Source organism: Arabidopsis thaliana, chromosome 5 (genome assembly GCF_000001735.4).
Source record: "Arabidopsis thaliana chromosome 5, partial sequence".
Lineage (NCBI taxonomy): Eukaryota > Viridiplantae > Streptophyta > Magnoliopsida > Brassicales > Brassicaceae > Arabidopsis > Arabidopsis thaliana.
Window position 1 is genome coordinate 7204234 of NC_003076.8, and position 21561 is coordinate 7225794.

Here is a 21561-nt window from a genome sequence, read left to right on the forward strand (position 1 = left end):
TCTGGTCTTTATCCTTCGTAATTAAAAACATTCAATTTATTTCTTTTTAATTTTTGTTTTGAGAAAACATCATTTATGTAGGGTTTTAAAAAAATTTAAATTAACTTTATAAACTTATTTTCGTTAGACCTATTTATAACGCGTTTATTTATTAACCTTAGTTTATGTCCTTAAATAGATGTGTTAGAATTTGTGTAGCAATTCTAAGTTATTTTGTACTTTTAATGTGATCTAACAAACTTTTGTTACAACTAAGGATTAGTAGTTGGTAAAAGAGAACGAAGATAACTAGTTATCGCTCTTATAATCTCTTTATTGTTTTATTGTTTAATTCGTTTAAGTTATTTAATTATAATATTTAGTCTTTTAAAAATACGTGAAAAATTATCTGAATTGTTAATATACATATAATAATTTTTATATATATGATGGATATTAACGATGATTTCTGAGGTGAAAACTATTATCTTAATTTTTTTTTTGGGTGAGGCTATTATCTTAATTCTTCAATATGTGAACCTACGAAGAATAAAGTAATTGATGAAGATTTGAATGAATTTTTGTCTCTGAAAATGACATTTGAAGGTGTCTGTGGAAGATTTAGTGTCCACTAGATAAGATTTCTAAACAAAAGGTCAATATATTGATGAAAATTGAAGTGATTGAAATCAAGTTTTTCCAATGATAGTACACTCGTTTGAAGAAAATATGAGGTTGAATCAAAACCTTAGTTCAAAGTAAATGATAAAGCAAAAGCTGAAATCTTACAATTTGAAAGTGACCAATATACAATGCGAGAAAGCAAAAGAAAAAACAATGACTCAACCTATAAGGAAAGTGCATGACAATCACTCATGGCTTAGTGAATAGTGACCATCGCCTTTTACAAGTTTACATTGGCTTTGAAACCCTCCAAACTTTTCGAAACAATCTTTCGACCAATAACTAGTTTACGGGACTAACCAATACAAATCTTGGAAAATGATGATTCTTTGACCATCTCTATTCTAACCCCACCTATTGGAGTTTAAGGCCTTTTCATCGTCACGATACGCATACTATGATCACTGGCTCTAGCAAGATGTTAAGGCACACAAATCGGTGGCAAGGAGGTGACTGGCCCTTGTGTCATTATCCTTCTCAAAGGCATTGAACCAACTTTTTATTCACATTTGTTTATTATATACTAAAAGAAATAAACAAAAAAAAAGTGGATAATTATAAACTTTTGGACGCCAAGTCACTCGTTTATCCATTTGGTACGGATTTTAATGATATCTCTCTCTCAAGAGCCCCTTTTATGCAAAATCTCTTTTTCGCTACCAATGGCATTATTCGTAATTAACTTCTAACTTGAGGGGCGTTTCATTATCTCCTCCTCGTCGTCCTCCCTCCATTTTTCTTCACGTCTGGTTTTCTCTCTCTTTTCCTCTATCTCTCTCCTCTCTTTGTCTCTCTCGCTTCTGTGATTTGGGCTTTTTCAGATGGGAAATGCGAACGGCAAAGACGAAGACGCCGCCGCCGGTAGCGGTGGTGCAGATGTTACCTCGTCCTCGGCGAGATCTAATGGCGGCGATCCTTCTGCACGCAGTCGTCACCGTCGTCCTTCTTCAGACTCTATGAGCAGTTCTCCTCCCGGAAGTCCTGCTCGATCTCCATCTCCTTTCTTATTCGCTCCTCAGGTTCCCTCTCTCGAATATCTCTCTCTGTTTAATCGTTGAATTTGATTTCTGGTTTTGAATTGAATCGATTGAAACATTCGCCCAAAGAGATAATAGTAAGAGAATCTTTTTGATTTGTTTCGTTGAGTAAGAGAATGTTCGTTCACTTGACTTTTCATTTGTTTCACTAATTGTGAGACACTTTCTTCATTTAGATAGGATCCAAGTACAAAATCTCCAGCCTTTTTTTTATGAGTGAACTCTACTTGTTCACTTGATTTGTGTTATCCTGTTGGTTCTTGAGAATTTGTAATGTAGATTCTTGTTCTTAAAGCTTTTTTCTGAGTTGGGTTTAGAGATTCTGTACTAGAGAATCTCTTTTATTTTTGTGTTATCTTGGTTCAGGTATCTTGAAATAATGCATAATGTGGAAAAGTTTCTACCTTTCTTTAAGATGTTGTTTTGGTTTCCTAGCTATTTTTTCTTTATTTTCCAGCCGGTCTCTAGTCATTTACTGGTCGCTCATGATTCTTGATGTCCCTTAGTGAGTCTTTGTGTAATTTATCTTTGTTTCATTGTGAAGAGGGCAACTTTGCAGACTAAGTACGTTTGTGAATGAAATCTTTTGTATAAAGGAATTAGACTTGACTTGGTTTTGTTTGGTTCTTGAGAAGTCAAAAACTCTGGTAAATGACAAGGTAGCTAGTTACTCTTCCTTAGTTTTGGTGGAGAGAGAGAGAGAGGCTTAGATCACCTTATTGCTATGTCTTTTCCTTTTGGTGAGTTAAAATCTTGTTAATCATACTAGAGAATCTGCTTTAGAGAAGGTCTTATTTGTCTTCTGATTATGCCTCCATGCCTGGTGTGGAAAAGCGTATGGCAGTCAAATAGGATGATTATTGTCTCTCTAGGTTTTTATGCTGATTTTGACTTTCCTGCTGCTCTCTGGTCATTTACCAGTTACTGATACTGTTCTGTTGATTTGCATGTCGCATTGTGAGTCTTTTGTGTAATGTCTTTTGCTTTCATTTTTAAGAGGAGGGAGGGCAAGCTTGTTCTTTTCTTCGCCCTTTTTGAATTTAAACACGCAGAGCTTTTACTTGAACGAATTACAGATTTTGGATGTTTCGTCATTCTTCTCATTGTTCTTAATATGTGAATAATTCATAAGATAAGTGAAGGACAACCTTCTAAAATTGACCTTGTTATCAGGTTTTTGTGGGAATAGTGAAATATCTTTTGCTAATAAGGTCTTGTCTGTACTCTGTATGCGAGTAAATTTCTGAGTCTACTGTTGCTATATTCATTTTCGACTCCTTTTCTTTTCAGCCCACATTGTTATTCCACGTTACATCTTACAACATTTGCTCACCTATGCGTCACCTCTTCCATTGTTTAGGCTTAACATGTGTACCTAATGGCTGCATTTCGTGTCGGATGGTAGATATAATGTTTTGACATTCGCAAATTCTTCTTGCACATTGGTTTGTAAGATCTCACGGCTCAGTGTTTATGTGGATATTCTCAGGTTCCCGTGGCTCCATTGCAGAGAGCAAACGCCCCTCCTCCTAATAACATCCAATGGAACCAATCACAGAGAGTTTTTGATAATCCCCCAGAGCAAGGAATCCCTACCATCATTACATGGAACCAAGGAGGTAATGATGTGGCGGTGGAAGGATCATGGGACAATTGGAGATCAAGGTATAATTGACTTTGTTTCTCGTGGACCCTCTCTCGAGATTTCGTGATATATGTTAAAAACAATATGTTTACATTCACCAGGAAGAAGCTGCAGAAATCAGGGAAAGACCACTCGATTCTCTTTGTCCTTCCATCTGGCATATACCACTACAAGGTGATTGTGGACGGTGAATCCAAATACATCCCAGATTTACCCTTTGTAGCAGACGAAGTTGGCAATGTCTGTAACATTCTCGATGTTCATGTAAGTTACTTTCCCACCTCTTTTTTTCTCATGTTAAATCTATCAATCAGCTTAACAGTATCTGCAATCATTATGCATGCAGAACTTTGTGCCAGAAAACCCAGAAAGCATAGTGGAGTTTGAGGCGCCACCATCACCTGATCATAGCTACGGTCAAACCCTACCAGCCGCAGAAGATTACGCGAAAGAGCCACTGGCGGTGCCACCTCAGCTTCATCTAACACTTCTTGGCACTACTGAAGAGACAGCCATAGCCACAAAGCCTCAACATGTGGTGCTTAACCATGTGTTCATAGAGCAAGGATGGACTCCTCAATCCATAGTAGCTTTGGGTTTAACCCACAGGTTCGAGTCTAAGTACATAACTGTTGTCCTCTACAAACCGCTCACACGGTAACCCTAAAAATTCAGTGCCACATTGTTCTCTCTCTTTCTTTCTTTTTCATCTCTCAATTATGTGAAAACATGTTCTTTGTTCATAGTGACTAGTGAGTGCCCAACATTTGAGTTTATTAACCTCTTTCTTACCTGGTTTGTGGTGCTTGTGTACAAAGCTTCTCTCATTGTAACGATTGTTGTTTTATTTTCTGCAAAAACTGTAAAATACATTCGCTAATAATGGCTATAACAAGCTTATCTGCTAGCAACCAAACACATAAATCCTGTTTTTTTTCTTCTTCTGACAAAACGTTTGCGAAAGTGACAAATTTTTGAAAATAATCTTTCTTTTTGGTATTGGAAAAGGCTAACCAGTTTGAAAGTGTACTCATAATAAATCCACGTCGTCTATTTGATTGAAAATTTTAATTTGGATAAGAAAAAGATAAAAGAGAAATAAGGTGAGAAAAAGTGAGCCACACGATGGAGTATGGCGGAAGAAGCATCGACCGAGTAATTGAGACGCTCTGTTTCCAATTACTACTCTCTCGAGCTCCTCCGCTCTGCATTGTCGCCGAGAGTTCCTTTCTTGTCCGACAAACTACTTCTTCTCCTTCGATAAGCCAATTCTGCGCCATAGATTTTTGAAATCTACTGCCGGAAAGGCTGCATGCGATTTCAACTCCCTTTTCCCGGGACAATTCGCAGGTGTGTATTCCTGAAGCTCCGTTGTACTATACTACTATTCCATGTTTCACTTCGAACGAAGAATCAATCATTCGGTAAATTGGATAATTTGGTCACTTGTTCATGACCTGTACATAATCAAATGTGTAGGAGGACGATGATGAATTTGTAGCATGAACTATCGACGTCATGATTCTAGAAATTTATGTTGGAATTAAAGGGCCCAATGAGAAACATACCCAACAATTTATGCTGTTGCTGAAAAGCTTTGCCATCGCATTGTGGATTTCAGCTGTTTTTGCCTTGTCTTTATCACATTTGACGCCATAGTACTATTTGTGTGTATTCTCGTATTTTACAGTTTCTTTGTCCCTTTTGCATTAGTTTCTGTGAATTGAGAAAAGAAACACTCTGTTGCCTGCACTGTTGGGTTCTTTGGAGATAGAATTCTAACATTGACATTACATTTTCATGAAACAGCTTGTGAAGAAGATCAAGAGGTGAACTCTGAGTGATGAGTGAGCCAAAGGTCAGGCGTTGGGTTGGCAAATATGAGGTTGGAAGATTGATCGGTGAATGTAATTTTGGGAAACTGCGGAGTGCTGTTGACACAGAGACAGGAGACCCTGTGGCTTTGATGATCCTTGATAAAGACAAGGTTCTGAAGCATAAGATGGCTGAACAAGTAATTCGCTTTCCTAATCGGCATTTAGTTTTTTCATGCCTCCTTTCTTGTCCATTGATATGCCCATGTTACATTTCTTGAAGTAAAACGTGGTTTCTAAAAGCGAGATTCACAGATAGATCCGTCTTCTGTCCAGAAGTATGATGTGGGTCTTTCCCGTTTGCTTTTACAGATAAAGAGAGAAATTTCTATTATGAAGCTGATCAACCATCCAAATGTAGTGCAGCTTTATGAGGTCTAATTCCATGCCCCAATTTTTTTTCTACGTGTCTCTATTTTCCTTTGATTAACTAGAAATTAACAGCTCCCTGGAGTCTAAGCAAATATGTTGAAAACTAACATTTAATGAAATGATTGATATCATTCCAGGTTTTGGCGAGCAAGGCGAAGATATATATTGTCCTAGAGTTCATCAGTGGTGGAAAGCTTTTTGACAAGATTGTGAGTTTTCCCTTTACCTCCCAAGGGCTTTAACTTGTATCTAATGCATCCTTTGGTATTTGAATCATGAACCAAATGCCCCATGCTCAGCTAAGAAGTTCCTGTATCTTACAGATTAGATAATATATTATTTTGACTTTTATCCAATCCATTAAATTTAAACTTGTGAAGAAAAATGATGGGCGCATGAATGAAGACGAAGCACAGAGATATTTCCAGCAGCTTATCAATGCAGTTGATTACTGCCACAGCAGGGGAGTGTACCACAGAGACTTAAAGGTACAAGGAACATTTTTGGTAACTCTTAGGCCAAGTTTGCAGTGTAGGTTCTTTTAAGTGCAGCTAGTTAGTGCCTAAATTTTTTTCTTCTTTATTTTCTCAATGCAGCCAGAAAATTTGCTTCTTGATGCGCAAGAGAATTTGAAAGTCGCTGAATTTGGATTGATTGCCTTGTCCCAACAAGCCGGGGTAACTACGGAATTTTATTTTCTTAGCATCATTTGTTTGCCTGAGTTCCTACTGAGTTGTCCTTGTCTTATTCTAATGAATGTGCCTGAAGTTCAGTAATGATGATATCAGTGATTATATTCACAAAAATTTAACAAGGTCCGTAACACTGATCTTTCTAGATTCTCACCTTATCAGAATTACTTGGTTTTGGCAGGGAGATGGCCTTCGTCACACTGCATGTGGAAATCCAGATTATGCTGCTCCTGAGGTATTCTTAGTCATGTGGCTTGTTATGCGGTTGTCGAACCATGTCTTTAATAGCTTCCTTGTTGCCTTTGTCCCAAGGTTCTTAATGATCAAGGCTATGATGGGGCAAAGGCAGACTTGTGGTCCTGTGGAGTGATACTCTTTGTACTACTTGCTGGGTATTTGCCTTTCGAGGATTCTAGTCTCACGACGCTGTACAAAAAGGTAAGAAGTTTGTAATATATATCTCCAGGCTTCTTCTCACTATCATCTGTGATTCCTGTTTCTAAGTTGCATTTTTATTTTCAGATCTCATCTGCTGATTTTAGTTGTCCTCCTTGGCTCTCTTCTGGTGTTAAGAATTTGATCGTCCGAATCTTGGATCCAAACCCTATGACTGTAAGACATTTCGCTTTACTACTCAAGATTTAAATTTATCCTTCTTTTGTTTTCTTCTGTGGAGCCCCACAATCTCAATTTGCTTTTTTTTCTTTTTCTTTCTAAGATCATTAGGCGGGTTAGGGGTTACTAGGAATCTGGTGGAAATTTTATGCCTGAGCGCTAATGGAAAATTTGAAGAGATCATTCAACATAGACATAGTGGCATTCATATAGTGTTGGTCTAATCTCTAAAGTGTAAATTTAATCGTTCCAAGTAATGGACAGACCAGAAATCATAATTGGGAATCATAAACTCTGCAATTCTTGCTGACTCTTTCCTTTCCTTTCCATTCCTGAAATGAGCTACTCGTAGTAGATTATCACTTTTCAAAAATGTTAAAAAGTTGTATACCCCTCCTGTAATTGTTAGTCCCGTGGATAAGCGCATGTTAGAGTCATACAAAGTGGATGCTTTATCTGTATCTTGCATGTAGAATTTGAATATCACTCAGAACATCTGCGGATAAATAAACGCCAACGCCACTCGTCCTTGATTTCAAAAGTGGAACTAATTCACTGTGTTAACATGCCAGCGTATAACAATTCCAGAGATTTTGGAAGATGTGTGGTTCAAGAAAGATTACAAGCCAGCTGTATTTGAAGAGAAGAAAGAAGCAAATTTGGCTGATGTGGAAGCTGTTTTCAAAGATTCTGAAGTGAGTCATTTTATCTATTCTGAGATCTGTTTGATGATTGAGTTGAAGGATTTAGTAGCTGGAAATAATCACCTAGACTAACCGAACCTTTTAGGCATAGAGCATCTGATTCAATAATATCAAAGTCTTTGATCCTAATATGAAAACATGTTTGAGATAACGTACGCCTTTGCTTCACAGGAAGGGAGAGTGCAACTGAGGTCATTTCCTTGTGTGATATGTTCAGGTGGTACTACTTGTGGTGATGTTCGTTCAAGGACCAAACTGATGAACGGCTTGATAGAAAGAGGGAGGCCTCAAGAAGCTCATTCCATTTTCAACACACTTATTGAGGAAGGCCACAAGCCAAGCCTCATCACATACACCACGCTTGTAACTGCATTGACCCGTCAAAAGCACTTCCACTCTCTCCTCTCCCTCATCTCCAAAGTCGAGAAAAACGGCCTTAAACCTGACACCATTCTCTTCAACGCCATCATCAACGCCTCTTCCGAGTCTGGAAATCTCGATCAAGCAATGAAGATTTTCGAAAAAATGAAGGAAAGTGGATGTAAACCCACAGCAAGTACATTTAATACTCTCATCAAAGGATATGGCAAAATTGGTAAGCTGGAGGAATCATCAAGACTCCTGGATATGATGTTACGGGATGAGATGCTCCAACCAAATGACAGAACATGTAACATACTTGTCCAGGCTTGGTGTAACCAGAGGAAGATTGAAGAAGCATGGAACATTGTATATAAGATGCAATCTTATGGGGTAAAACCTGATGTAGTTACGTTTAACACATTGGCAAAAGCGTATGCGCGGATCGGGTCAACATGTACAGCTGAGGATATGATCATACCAAGGATGTTACACAATAAAGTTAAACCGAATGTACGTACCTGCGGTACCATTGTGAATGGCTACTGTGAAGAGGGCAAGATGGAAGAAGCTTTGAGGTTTTTCTATAGAATGAAGGAACTTGGAGTTCATCCTAATCTGTTTGTTTTTAACTCTCTAATCAAAGGCTTCCTTAACATCAACGACATGGATGGAGTTGGTGAGGTGCGCTTTATAGTTTATAAACTTTCAATAATTTTTCACTCACTTTCGTTTTTTTAATTTTAACTATGGGCAAGTTAATATAATAGGTGGTGGATCTGATGGAAGAATTTGGAGTAAAACCTGATGTGGTAACGTTTAGCACTCTAATGAATGCATGGAGTTCTGTAGGAGATATGAAAAGATGCGAAGAGATCTATACAGATATGTTGGAAGGAGGAATAGATCCTGATATTCATGCATTTAGTATCCTTGCCAAAGGGTATGCTCGAGCTGGGGAGCCCGAAAAAGCGGAGCAAATCTTGAATCAGATGAGAAAATTTGGTGTTCGCCCAAATGTAGTGATCTACACACAGATCATAAGCGGTTGGTGCAGTGCTGGTGAAATGAAGAAAGCGATGCAGGTATATAAGAAAATGTGTGGAATCGTTGGTTTATCGCCTAACTTGACTACTTACGAGACTCTTATATGGGGATTTGGGGAAGCGAAGCAGCCATGGAAAGCAGAAGAGCTTCTGAAAGACATGGAAGGGAAGAATGTTGTTCCCACAAGGAAAACTATGCAACTCATAGCTGATGGATGGAAATCTATTGGTGTCTCTAATAGTAATGATGCCAATACATTGGGCTCTTCCTTCTCAACTTCCTCTAAACTCAATATCCCAAATAATATCGCCTCGTCGAGAAGTCCATTGTTCTTAAAAGGAATGCCTGAAAAACCAAAGCTATGTATCAAGTCTCAGTTTGGTTTGAGGCAGACTCTTTTGGTGGTGTTGTGCAGAGACCAGATTGGGGAAGCCGGGAGATTTTGTAAGTTCATGTAGAATTTGTTTTGCTGTAGAGATGGAGCTAAATTAAAGGGTAAGAAAAGCTGATCAAAGATTGGTGTCGATCGATTTTTAAGATTTATTTTTCTGTACAGATATACTTTTTCAGTTAAATGAAAAATATGGTGTTTAACAAGCAAGACAATGAGATGGATAATGTTAGATTGTATTTTTTTGTTTCTTAATCGAAAAGTTGGTGCTAATTGTGTCCCAAAAACTTGATTATGTGATATTTGAGGCAATTTCTCTTTATAAAACTATATAATCTCTATAGAATAAATTATAATAATTTGACCCGCGGGTGAATACGATGATCTGATGACCTATAAGGTAGTCCGGTTCGCTATCTGGATCGGGTTAACATTGACCCTATATAAACCAAGCATCCACCAACAAACTTAGTTGACTAAAGAGTCTCTGGACCTAGAGGTCAAGAGTCCAATTTTCGTTTGGGAGATGGTCACATTACATCTTTTGGTCTCTCTAGCATCAGGGAGTGTACGAAATTAGGTTTACAACCTCTTTGATCATTTAAAAAACTTTTAGACAACAATAGATTTAGAGGCTACTTACATTTGTTTCTAAAGAATTTCCAATTTTGATGATCCTAATGGAAAAAAGGTTTGAAGGTTAGGGACTTACGGTTTACAAACTAAGAAACAAAATGGTTTGTAAATTTTATTGATACATATAACTACTATATTTTTCATGTAAAATAACAATAACGTTGGCGATGTTGCAAAATCGTTTTCGTTGGTCAATTCTCTTACTGGTATTTTAAACGCGGCCAAATTTTAGGGCATTGCTTTAAGATAAACAACAACTAACAAAAATTTACAGAATAAAATCAGATGCCCAAAAAAGAGAGCAAAATATGAGTTCATACTTCACATAACACTAAAAGGCTTAACCAAACAAACAAGGGAAATAAGCAAAATGATGTCCTAAAGAACGCAACCAGAATCAAGTCATAATGTAACTTCACTGTAGAAATCATAAATCTTGTTTCTTTTTGTGGGCTTAAGATAAAATTCTCTCACTTAGCCATCATGACTTTGACGAATTCTTCATAGTTAATCTGACCATCGCCATCAACATCCGCTTCTCGGATCATCTCATCAACTTCCTCATCGGATAGCTTCTCACCGAGATTTGTCATGACATGTCGAAGCTCTGCTGCAGATATGAAACCATTCTGGTCTTTATCAAAAACCCTAAAAGCTTCCTTGAGCTCTTCCTCTGAATCAGTGTCCTTCATTTTCCTTGCCATCAGGTTCAGGAACTCCGGGAAATCAATGGTCCCGTTCCCATCTGCATCAACTTCATTGATCATGTCTTGAAGCTCAGCTTCTGTTGGGTTTTGCCCCAGAGACCTCATCACGGTTCCGAGCTCCTTGGTGGTGATACAACCTGCAACCAGATTCAGGTATAATAAGCTTTTAGAGACAGACTTATATCCACAGTCAACAAACAAAAGCCATTGTATTTCTTATTTCGACTGATGAAGATCTGGTAAGTAAAAAAGAGAATGATTTTTTTTCATTCAACAAAGTCCTACTAAGTTAACAAAGAAACTCCATTCATACAAACTAAAAATAATCACTCTTCCAAGTCCTACCTAAAGTGTTAGGGTAAAAGAAATATTCTGTGTTTATTCCGTCTTTCCTTATGTGTGTGTACTAGCAAATCTAGAATCATGTGTATTAAAAAGACACAATATTCTTCTCCAAATCTCTTTACATGGTATCAAAGCCAGAATCAAAACCCTAGCCACTTCGTTCTATTGAACCCACATCTCACCGTGCAAAGGCCAATAATGCACAACAGAATTTTGCAAGTTTTTCACCAATCAAAGCAGAATACATTCCTGATATCTACAACATCAATCCTTTTTTCAACAATTAAACTACTCAAAATCTCAACATATGGATAAATTTCCCAAAACATTTCATTGCTGCATCACGAGACTGAACCAGAACAAGAACAAAACACAGCGTGAGTCATGAATCGCTATCGAATTAGCCAAAAGCTAGATCGTTCACAAGTGAAACAAACACGAATCATACAGAAAACTGAAGAAGATCATAAATCTGTCAAACAAATTCCAGAACTCGTATACGGACGGAGTAATCATCGGGGAAAAAACGCAAAGATCTGGGAAAGAAACATACCATCACCATCCTTATCGAAGAGGCTAAAGGCTTCCTTGAACTCTGAGATCTGGTCATCGGTGAGCTGATCCGCCATTTTCCTTCTTACCTTTTTTTAGAAATCCCAGATTTTTTTTTTGCTACTGAATATATTATTTGCCTCTCTAATAATAATTCAGCAAGAGAGCTTATAAAAGAGAGAGAGCCCAACAACTTATGGTTGGGCCTCTAAAGATTTACTAGCTAATTCAGTAATTCTTATGATTTTTTTGTCTTTTTAGTTTAGTTTTTTAAGACAATTATAAAGAAAACTATAACCTTTGCAGTTAATTTAGACATATATACTAGGTAATAAATCTATCAAATTAACAATTATTAATTTTTTTTGACTATTTTCAAAACTGATTTAGTAGAATATTTTACAGTATATCAATTAAACTTTTGACATTATTTTTTTCATTTAAATATTTAATTATAAAAAGTTTTTAAACTAGGATAGATATTTAAGGATATTAATTAATTTGGAAAATTAAAAAAAAACTTATAATATGTTGAAAAAAATAATATATGGATACATATGAAATGATTAGAGTATCCTCTAAATTTACGTTACAGAAACGGATATGTATAAGCAAAAATTTTACATGAATACACTTTTTTGTAGAAATAGTTAAACTTGAATCGATTTTACATGTTTTGTTTTAATTTAAATGGATACTTAATAAAAAAGTTAGTCAATATCTCTACATTTTTTCCAAGTAAACTGTTTTTAAATTTTTTTAGTTTTTATATTAAAAACAAAAAGAGTGTTCGATCATTTATATGAGTCTTATTATTCCACACCTCTAGAATATATATGTACTCGCTACAAATGAGTCTAATGAGCTTTTGCCGTTGATGATTTGTTCAATGTTCTAATAATTGTCATCAGTCTATAACCATTGACACTACACAAAACGGTTGCAATGTATGACTTTTGTTGAACTTTGTAGTGACTAGTAAGTAAGTGAGAGTGAAGAAGCAACGGTTTTTCTTTCTTACAAAAAACTCATATATACTTCAGAGTTAAGACTTAAAAATATATAATAGTGGATAAAATCAGTTACAACTATTTTTTTTTTTAAATGGTCTGTAACAAAAACATAAGAATTCATCGATTACTTAGAAACAACTCAAATGAGAAAGAAAAAAAAACACCTATTGATTAGGTCCATATCTAGTCAAAATCTGAATACTCAAATATTTTGTCATTACATTAATTAACCCAAAATAATTGACCAAAAAAGGCAAAAAACATAATTTTATTTCTTAAGAAAATTGAGGAGCTTAACAAAGGAAAGAAACGTATAATTGTCCCATACGAAAAAAAAAAATTAAAAAACAAGTGTCCATTAAAGTGAGAGAGTCCCTACACGAAATTAAATAAGTTTTTGTCTGTTAGCTACAAATTTCTCTACAATCATCGTATCTCTTTCGTCGCATCTCTATCTCTTGTTGCTCCTTGTATTAGCCCATCATTTTTTTATTTCTCCTGCGAATTCTCCGCCATAGATTTTCTTTTGAATTTCTCCTGCTAACTCTTGAGCTCCCCAAAGGCGGCTACATCGGTTTTGTCACCTCTACTCGCTCACTTTTCTCCGTCCAATTTTGCAGGTTTGTTGGTCGATTCTCCATGTTTTTGCTTCGAATTCGATGAGTAATTCGGTAACTTAGAGAGTTGCTTACGCTTTTGGTTTATGTGTAAAGTGTGCATAATCTCTATATTATATGATGGTGATGATGATTAGTTCTGTAGCTAACTCGAGAATCTCGCTTCAATTGTGTATCAGTACAAATATTGGTTTAGTGGAGAATTTTGGATTTGTAGATGCTTGCTTGAACAATATATGATTTATCTAAGTCATGATTCTAGAGATTTAGGCTGTTTTTGGAGTAATTAAAAAGGATGATCGGAATTTCCGGAGAAAATCTCCGCTGCTAGATTTGTCATTGCCTTGTGGATTTTCAGCTGTTTTTACGCTTTGTCTTTATTGAATTCTGTGGCATATTACTGTTCTTTTCTTGACGGTTTCTTTCACTTTTTTTGCATTTAGTTTCCGTGAATTGAGCAAAGAAACACTATCTTGCCTGTTGTTGTGTTGGATTCTTTTCATGGAATCATTCTTATATGCGAGATTACATTTTCCAAAAACAGCTTTTGAAGATCAAGAGGTGAACATTCGGAGTGATGAATCGGCCAAAGGTTCAGCGTCGTGTTGGAAAGTATGAGGTTGGAAAGACGCTTGGACAAGGCACTTTTGCGAAAGTTCGGTGTGCTGTTAATACTGAGACAGGAGAACGCGTGGCTCTCAAAATACTTGATAAGGAGAAGGTTCTTAAGCATAAGATGGCTGAACAGGTAACTCTCTTTCCTAATAAGATAATATACTAGATGCATCTTCAGTCCAAAAGTATGATGTGTGTCTTTCCTGATTGTTTTTACAGATAAGGAGAGAAATTTGTACTATGAAGCTGATAAACCATCCAAATGTAGTGCGGCTGTATGAGGTATATCTCCATTTTTCTATTTGTGTCTCTATTTTTCTTTGGCTTGCTTTAGAGCTCTTTGTATGTGAAGCCAATGTGCTGAAGCTAACTTTTAAGGAAATGATTGATACCGTTCCAGGTTTTGGCGAGCAAGACTAAGATATATATTGTTCTAGAGTTCGGCACTGGTGGAGAGCTTTTTGACAAAATTGTGAGTTTTCCTTAATCCCTCCCAATGGATTTATAATTGTTACTTGATCCATCTATTGTTGTTTGAACATGTATGCTAAGCTCTGGTCAATCTTGATAGATGTTCCTGTTTCTTGCAATTGAAACGTTCTCTTATCTCTGATGTAGATTTAACCTTTGTAGATTTAACCTTTGCATTATGTGTAAACTTGTGAAGGTACATGATGGGCGCTTGAAAGAAGAGAATGCACGGAAATATTTTCAGCAGCTTATTAATGCAGTTGATTACTGCCATAGCAGGGGAGTGTACCACCGGGACTTAAAGGTATGATATTTTTTGGTTTATGCCCAAGTTTGCAGTATGTTTCTTTAATGTGCAGATAATTGATACTTACAATTTCACTGCAGCCGGAAAACTTGCTTCTAGATGCTCAAGGAAATCTGAAAGTCTCTGATTTTGGATTGAGTGCGTTGTCCCGACAAGTCAGGGTAATCACTGAGTCTTATTTTTCTTTCTTAGCATCCTTTTGTTTACCTGAATTCTCACTGATTTGTCCTTGTCCTATTCTAATGAAGAAACCTGTAGTTCAACGACGATGTGTCTCATTGACTGTTTATACATATATTTAATAAGCTCTGAATACTGACCATTCTAGATTCTCAGCTTATCAAACTTATTTGGTCTTGGCAGGGTGATGGTCTTCTTCACACTGCATGCGGAACTCCAAACTATGCTGCTCCTGAGGTATGCTTAGGCATGTGTCTTGTATGTCATGCGGTTGTTGCACCATGTTATGTTACTAATAGCTTCGTTGTTGCTCTTGTCACAAGGTTCTTAATGATCAAGGTTATGACGGGGCAACCGCAGACTTGTGGTCCTGTGGAGTGATACTCTTTGTACTACTTGCTGGCTACTTGCCTTTCGAGGATTCTAATCTCATGACGCTGTATAAAAAGGTAAGAAGTTTTGTCATTTTTTCAAAGCTTCTTCTTTCACCATTATCGGTGATTACTGTTTCTATGTTAACACTTTCGTCATTTCTCAGATAATAGCTGGTGAATATCATTGTCCTCCTTGGCTCTCTCCTGGTGCTAAGAACTTGATTGTCCGAATCTTGGATCCAAACCCTATGACTGTAAGATATTTCAGTTTATTAATGCTTTCAAGATTTAAATCTATTCTTCTTTTGTTTTCTTCAGTCGAACCCCAACAATCTTGTCTTGTTTTTATTCTTAGACACTTAGGTAGGTTAGGGCTTACCAGGGTAACATATATGGGAAGATTTGATTGTCTAAGCCCTAACGGCCTAACCCACCAAAGTGGCATTCTATTGTTTGTCTTGTTCTATTTTTAGCATTAGGTTTAATATCAAATATACTTCTTCATATTTAGGCATCATTTACTATTTTGTAAATTGAGTCACAACGTGTAAGCAGAATTATTGACTTGTTTAAAGTAACTGTACGTTTCTGTGTCATATAAATTAATAATTTCCATTCTAGCTGACATTTTCTTTTAGGGATATCTACCTGCAATGAGCTTCTGCTGGTAGATTTTATCATAATCTTTCTAAATTGCTCAAAAGTTTATGATTCTCCTGTATTTTTTAGTTATATACATAGCGGATTATGATAGATATTCAGTTATGATTTGGTGAAGATTGTTTGATTAGTATCTTAATCATGATATATAACTAAGGGCTTATTTATGTGTTTTCTTATTCTGGGTTTTGGGGGGGTTTCCTATTTCTTAAGCTCTTGAATTCTTTGTGTAATCACTTTTATCTACTTTTTATATCAAAGTCTTTCTATATTTCCTCTTCGACTCTTTATTACTTTTTTTTGTGTCTTGCATGTTAAACTTAAACTCATTCAAAACATCTGCGACTAAAGCCGCTCGTCCTTGATTTCAACGGTGGAACTAATTGACTGTGTGTTAACGTGCCAGCGTATCACAATTCCAGAGGTTCTGGGAGATGCGTGGTTCAAGAAAAATTACAAGCCAGCTGTTTTCGAGGAGAAGGAAGAAGCCAACTTGGATGATGTGGACGCTGTTTTCAAAGATTCAGAAGTGAGTCTTATTTATTTTGTCTGCGATCTATAAGATAAATGAACTGTTTTTCCTTTTTTCAAGTTACTTGAATAAATGTACATAACAGTCTGTAATTTATTAACAGGAGCATCATGTCACAGAAAAGAAAGAGGAGCAACCAACTTCAATGAATGCCTTTGAGTTGATATCAATGTCGAGAGCTCTGGATCTCGGGAATTTGTTTGAAGAAGAAGAGGTATGTCTCTTAGACTTAACATACTTATTTGCTTGAATCCTTGAGCAAACACTTGTTTTTCCACATTATATTTTCAGTAATGAAGTCTATACCGTTTAACTTGCAGGGATTCAAGCGAGAAACGAGATTTGCTGCTAAAGGTGCTGCTAATGATTTAGTCCAAAAGATTGAAGAAGCTTCTAAGCCGCTTGGTTTCGATATTCAAAAGAAAAACTATAAGGTAATGCGATCGTGTGAAACCTTAACAGCTATTGGCATCGTCTTTTCCTTTTTCTTAGATGGCTTCCTGTTAGAGTTAAGAATCACAAACACATGATAAAAAGACTCACTCCCTTGGTATAAATCGATAAACTCGAACCTCACCAACAAGTTCACTTATAGACGGATTACCTATTAGGGTAGAAATGAAGGTCCTAATTAACATATTATCACCCTCATTGCTCACTTCGTTACGGTGTGGAAGTTTCCTTTTACTGAAGCGCTACTTATGTACACAGATGAGACTTGAAAACGTGACTGCTGGAAGGAAAGGAAACCTAAGAGTTGCAACTGAGGTACATTATGCACTCCTGACTCTTTTTCTGTTATGAAGTTAGTATCTGAATCCAAATTGTCATGGAACTAAAGAAGTGACCGTATCTTATAATGTTTTGTAGATATTTCAAGTATCACCGTCTCTTCATATGATCGAAGTCCGGAAAACGAAAGGGGATACACTAGAATTCCATAAGGTAATCATTTTTCAAGTTTTCGACTAATATGTTCACTTGAGGACCGATTCTTATATCTCTGTTCATCTACTTTCTTTACAGTTCTACAAGAAGCTCTCAACCTCACTTAACGATGTGGTTTGGAAATCTGGCGAGAGCTCTGGTCTAAGCAAATAAGAAAAAAGACTGATGATTCAAGTCCTTGCTTTGACTATCTTTTATTTAGCTTTTTGCTGATACTTTCTTTCAAGACTCAATTCTTTTAAATATTAGAGACAAAAAGCCATGAGATTGATGACTCTGTAGATATCGAAGCATGTGCAGTAAGTTTATGCTGTTCATATAATTGCAAACTTCGATTGTGTTGTGTCACAAACATTTTGTCTAACTGGGTTTACTTACTACTATTAATGCTCAAAGATGCTGTAAGAACGTTGAAGTAAGCTGAAAACGACATCGTTTCTAAATCTAACACCAAAAGATAAAAAATCGCCGTTGCCGGGGATCGAACCCGGGTCACCCGCGTGACAGGCGGGAATACTTACCACTATACTACAACGACCTTGTTGATAAAGAATCATAACTAATACTATATAGCTGTGTCTTATTATAGTGGACCTGCATTATTTATTTATCCGCTTAGATTTCTATGGTTGATACAATTTTGGTATCCGTTATCAATTAAAATTCGAAATATTTGTGTGTTTGGTGTGTAAACCTTGGAGCTATGGCTTCCTTATCGACGATAACTCAACCATCTTTAGTCCACATTCCCGGTGAATCAGTCCTCCATCACGTACCAAGCACGTGCTCTTTCCCATGGAAGCCAACTATCAACACGAAGCGGATTATCTGTTCGCCGGCTAGGAACTCCAGCGAAGTATCGGCGGAGGCAGAAACCGAAGGTGGATCTAGCACCGCCGTTGATGAAGCACCGAAAGAGTCTCCATCTTTAATATCCGCTCTCAACGTCGAACGCGCGCTACGTGGCCTTCGTAATCCCTCTCTCACTCTCTCTGCATCTCATTTCCATTTTTTTAAATTATTGGTTTGAATCTTGAAAGAATAAGAAGATGAATAAGAAAAATTGATGGTGGTTTGGATTAGAATGCAGCAATTACAGATGTTGATCATTATGGACGGCTTGGGATTTTCAGAAATTGTTCTTATGATCAGGTCTGTTTTAATGTGTCCTCATTTTCATTCTCTTTAGATTCAATTTTAGATTATAAGAAATTTAGATACATGTTGAGATTGAAGGACTCGGTATGAAGTTTATATTGGTATTTATCAGGTTACAATTGGTTACAAAGAAAGAGTTAAAGAGTTGAAGGAACAAGGACTAGATGAAGAACAACTCAAGACCAAGATGGATCTTATCAAAGTCAGTATCATCACCTAACAACCGAACCTTTTGAATTGTATAATCTTATATATCATCTTGTGAGTATCATGTAGTTATTATATATATAAAGGAAGTTGAGGATGATTTTTTAGGAGTCATATACGATATTGTCGACCGTGGAAGAGAGAAGAATGTACGATTGGAGTCTAGCAAGAAGCGAAAAAGCAGAACGGTACGTGTGGCCATTTGAGGTTGACATCATGGAACCATCCAGGGAAGAGCCACCTCCTCAGGTACGTATGTTGAGAATGCTATAAAGTTCATGTAGTTTGGTTCGGCTTTGTATATTAAGTCGGGTTCTAATATAATAAAATGTTTGGGAGAAATGGACAGGAACCGGAAGATGTAGGACCAACGAGGATTTTGGGATACTTCATTGGAGCATGGCTTGTCCTTGGTGTTGCTCTTTCGGTTGCGTTCAATCGTTAGCCAAATTTCGTTTCTTTATAGCTCTTCTTTTCATATCTTCTTCCTCACTTCAAATCCGATGTTTATTTACCCGATTAGATTTGATGATGATGTTCAAGCTACAACAATATAACGTATCTTTGTATGTGGGTATTTACGTATCTCGTTTCCACGTTGTAATGCATAGAATCTAAATACCAAATCTGAATTATATTTTTTGGACAATAAAATTTTCATTAGGCATGGACACATCATTTATCATTTACTGTTTAAAGCATCAGAACATGAATTTTCAATAGTCTTGTCTATTTTGTTTGTAACATCATTTCAATTTTTGTTGACATACAATTTGTGTTGATCACAAATATGGCCAAACATTTGCTGATGGGCGTGCCAAGCACTTAATGTTTGTAAGAAACAAAAATAGAAAAATCGTGGGAATAGAAGAGATGCAAATGTTTTAAAATCTTAAACCGGAAAGAGAGATAAGGTCTGGTTCTCAAACAAACGTCGTCGGGAGTTCAGGATCAAAAATTCAATCTATATATTAATCAACAATTAAAAAGTGTTTACGTTGACGTTAAAAATATATATATAAGTTCTTGACTCAGTACTAGCTAATTAATAAGTCAATAAGATACAAATAAAAAAACGTAGTACAGTGTATTTTAGTAACGTCAATTAGCTTACACGACCTCTTTGACTTCAGAATGATATAGTAGCGATCAAGCTTTTTACTTTTGAATTACGAACTAGGATACTGTTTGCAATCGCAAACATTGAACTTTCTTAAAAATTAAAAATATCAAACAAATAATTTTAAATTTTCCAATAAAAAATCTGAATTCATATTTTCCAAGATATAAAAAATGCAATTTAACAAATATTTTATCCGTTATATATGAAGTTAGTGGATTTTATTTGTTTTTAAGATTTAATATTTACTATCAAATGTGTATTTTAGCGGAAAATCATAAATATGTATTTTAAAATATTCAAAAATAACAAATCTGTAAAACTCATAATTAATTGCAAACTTTCTTCTTTTTGCTAAGTATGTACTTCCTCCATTTTAATAGATGTGTAGTTAAATTACTTTATTGGGACAACATTCCGGAATTACTTAATCAATTCGGGCGGGATTTGGGAAATGCCCTCCTAAAATCTTTATATTTTAGTGTTTGAGTCGGTCAGAAACCTTTTATTTTCCCTTTTAAAAACCCAAGTCAGCGAATTAATTCATATGATAAAGTAAATTTGCCTGCCCCCACGATTATTGTAAAACAATAATAAACCCCACAATAATTGAATAGAGAGACTAATGTCGTCAATTCATTAACGTTTACTTTCTATATTTATTTATTTTATCATCATTGACGTTTACTTTATGCATGAGAAATAGTAGTATATGAGGAGATACTAAATAGTAGTATATGAGGAGTAATAAAGTTACTCAAAAATTTCAATTTATGGTTTTCTACTGGAACAACACAATTTTTATTCTATAATCTATAGTATAGTCAATCAACATGTAACTATTTTACATATTCTTCAAACTCTAATATGTTTTGTCCTTTTTCTGTGTAGTAATTAAATAACGTATAGGAGAATCAGTGTTTTTCTAACTTTTATCTTAAACCCTATTTTTAGTTATGTCAACCATCGTATATTCACAGATTCTGATAGTTAAAGCATTTTGATTCATTCATGGATAATGTAAGTTGTATCGTTTCAATAACATTTCAAACTGGATTGAGGGTTTAAAGAAACAACGACTAATTTTTTTCATTTCAATCGACTAAAATTTTCTTATAAGCGGTATCTTGAATTTATTAATATGCTCGTACTAATTATAATTAAGTAATGTACTTCTTCTAGAAGTCAAGAAGTTGTGAACACGATTGTATTGGATGTTGTCTTCTTCTGAATCAATAGTGTAGTTTGACCCAATATTAAAAATTTGCGTTGTCCGAATCCGGGAATTCTTTATTTAAAAAGACATTTCACTGCATATTACCAATGTTTACTGATCTTTTTAACCAACACTGAATATGATTTCAGAGTTTTAAGACAAACGTTAAACCTAACTTTCAACTTTCTAACGAATCAAATGTTGTTTTTTGGTCTAATTATAAATAATTGAAAGGAGAAAAAAACGAGGGGTTTCTTCATTTGCTTTAGCCTTTAAGAGTTGTTTCTCAAATAAACTTCTAAGAAGCATTTTCTCATGTTTTCTACATTAGCCTCTTTGTATACGAAAGTATAAATTTCAATTGTAATTTTCAAAGATTGTTCATCTTCTTTTTTTTTGGTAAGGAAAAATTGTTCATCTTAGTTGGGTTTTTATTTTATTTGTTTTACTATTTCTAGGTATACGCTTATCTTTTTAACGTTTTATCTCAAAACATTTTAGTC

General features: G+C 35.7%; 5 protein-coding genes and 2 non-coding genes across 13 annotated transcripts; 4 read left to right on the forward strand and 3 right to left on the reverse strand.

Annotated features, from left to right (window-relative positions):
* Nucleotides 1-844: 844 nt before the first annotated feature.
* On the reverse strand, nt 845-1146 carry AT5G00430. Its single transcript, NR_144146.1, has one exon. It is a non-coding gene; the product is annotated as an uncharacterized misc_RNA (transcript).
* Nucleotides 1147-1243: 97 nt separating this feature from the next.
* Nucleotides 1244-4380, forward strand: AKINBETA1 (5'-AMP-activated protein kinase beta-2 subunit protein). 3 transcript variants are annotated; one of them, NM_001036841.2, is made up of 5 exons: nt 1434-1682; nt 2991-3101; nt 3190-3365; nt 3447-3609; nt 3692-4263. In NM_001036841.2, the coding sequence occupies exons 1-5, from the start codon at nt 1485-1487 to the stop codon at nt 4004-4006; spliced, it is 963 nt and encodes a 320-aa protein (NP_001031918.2). In that variant the 5' UTR covers nt 1434-1484; the 3' UTR covers nt 4007-4263. The 3 variants fall into 3 exon arrangements, with proteins under 3 accessions (NP_197615.1, NP_001031918.2, NP_001330544.1); NM_122124.4 differs by lacking the exon at nt 2991-3101 and having other exon boundaries at nt 1244-1682; nt 3692-4380; NM_001343699.1 differs by lacking the exon at nt 1434-1682 and having other exon boundaries at nt 2933-3101.
* Nucleotides 4381-4409: 29 nt separating this feature from the next.
* AT5G21222 (protein kinase family protein) lies at nt 4410-9682 on the forward strand. 4 transcript variants are annotated; one of them, NM_001343701.1, is made up of 13 exons: nt 4410-4695; nt 4825-5012; nt 5155-5359; nt 5532-5594; nt 5729-5800; nt 5972-6079; nt 6188-6268; nt 6465-6518; nt 6596-6721; nt 6806-6895; nt 7471-7593; nt 7774-8646; nt 8733-9682. In NM_001343701.1, the coding sequence occupies exons 3-13, from the start codon at nt 5189-5191 to the stop codon at nt 9465-9467; spliced, it is 2496 nt and encodes an 831-aa protein (NP_001330026.1). In that variant the 5' UTR covers nt 4410-4695; nt 4825-5012; nt 5155-5188; the 3' UTR covers nt 9468-9682. The 4 variants fall into 4 exon arrangements, with proteins under 4 accessions (NP_001330026.1, NP_001330027.1, NP_850859.2 ...); NM_001343700.1 differs by having other exon boundaries at nt 4825-5359; NM_180528.4 differs by lacking the exon at nt 4825-5012.
* A 558-nt stretch (nt 9683-10240) lies between these two features.
* CAM6 (calmodulin 6) lies at nt 10241-11819 on the reverse strand. The gene is made up of 2 exons (NM_180529.4): nt 11642-11819; nt 10241-10880 (listed from the first exon to the last, which is right to left on the reverse strand). The coding sequence occupies exons 1-2, from the start codon at nt 11715-11717 to the stop codon at nt 10507-10509; spliced, it is 450 nt and encodes a 149-aa protein (NP_850860.1). The 5' UTR covers nt 11718-11819; the 3' UTR covers nt 10241-10506.
* A 1191-nt stretch (nt 11820-13010) lies between these two features.
* CIPK26 (Ca2+regulated serine-threonine protein kinase family protein) lies at nt 13011-17788 on the forward strand. Its single transcript, NM_180530.3, has 15 exons — nt 13011-13273; nt 13815-14018; nt 14105-14167; nt 14286-14357; nt 14553-14660; nt 14744-14824; nt 15027-15080; nt 15167-15292; nt 15382-15471; nt 16284-16406; nt 16513-16623; nt 16730-16843; nt 17121-17177; nt 17280-17354; nt 17436-17788. Exons 2-15 carry the CDS (start codon nt 13848-13850, stop codon nt 17508-17510), a joined length of 1320 nt encoding a protein of 439 aa, NP_850861.2. The 5' UTR covers nt 13011-13273; nt 13815-13847; the 3' UTR covers nt 17511-17788.
* A 35-nt stretch (nt 17789-17823) lies between these two features.
* On the reverse strand, nt 17824-17895 carry AT5G21378. Its single transcript has one exon. It is a non-coding gene; the product is annotated as a tRNA-Asp (tRNA).
* A 50-nt stretch (nt 17896-17945) lies between these two features.
* Nucleotides 17946-19406, forward strand: NdhU (Chaperone DnaJ-domain superfamily protein). 2 transcript variants are annotated; one of them, NM_180531.4, is made up of 5 exons: nt 17946-18328; nt 18448-18509; nt 18628-18717; nt 18831-18971; nt 19072-19406. In NM_180531.4, the coding sequence occupies exons 1-5, from the start codon at nt 18061-18063 to the stop codon at nt 19165-19167; spliced, it is 657 nt and encodes a 218-aa protein (NP_850862.1). In that variant the 5' UTR covers nt 17946-18060; the 3' UTR covers nt 19168-19406. The 2 variants fall into 2 exon arrangements, with proteins under 2 accessions (NP_850862.1, NP_001031919.1); NM_001036842.1 differs by having other exon boundaries at nt 17993-18328; nt 18834-18971; nt 19072-19388.
* The last annotated feature ends 2155 nt before the right edge of the window (nt 19407-21561 follow it).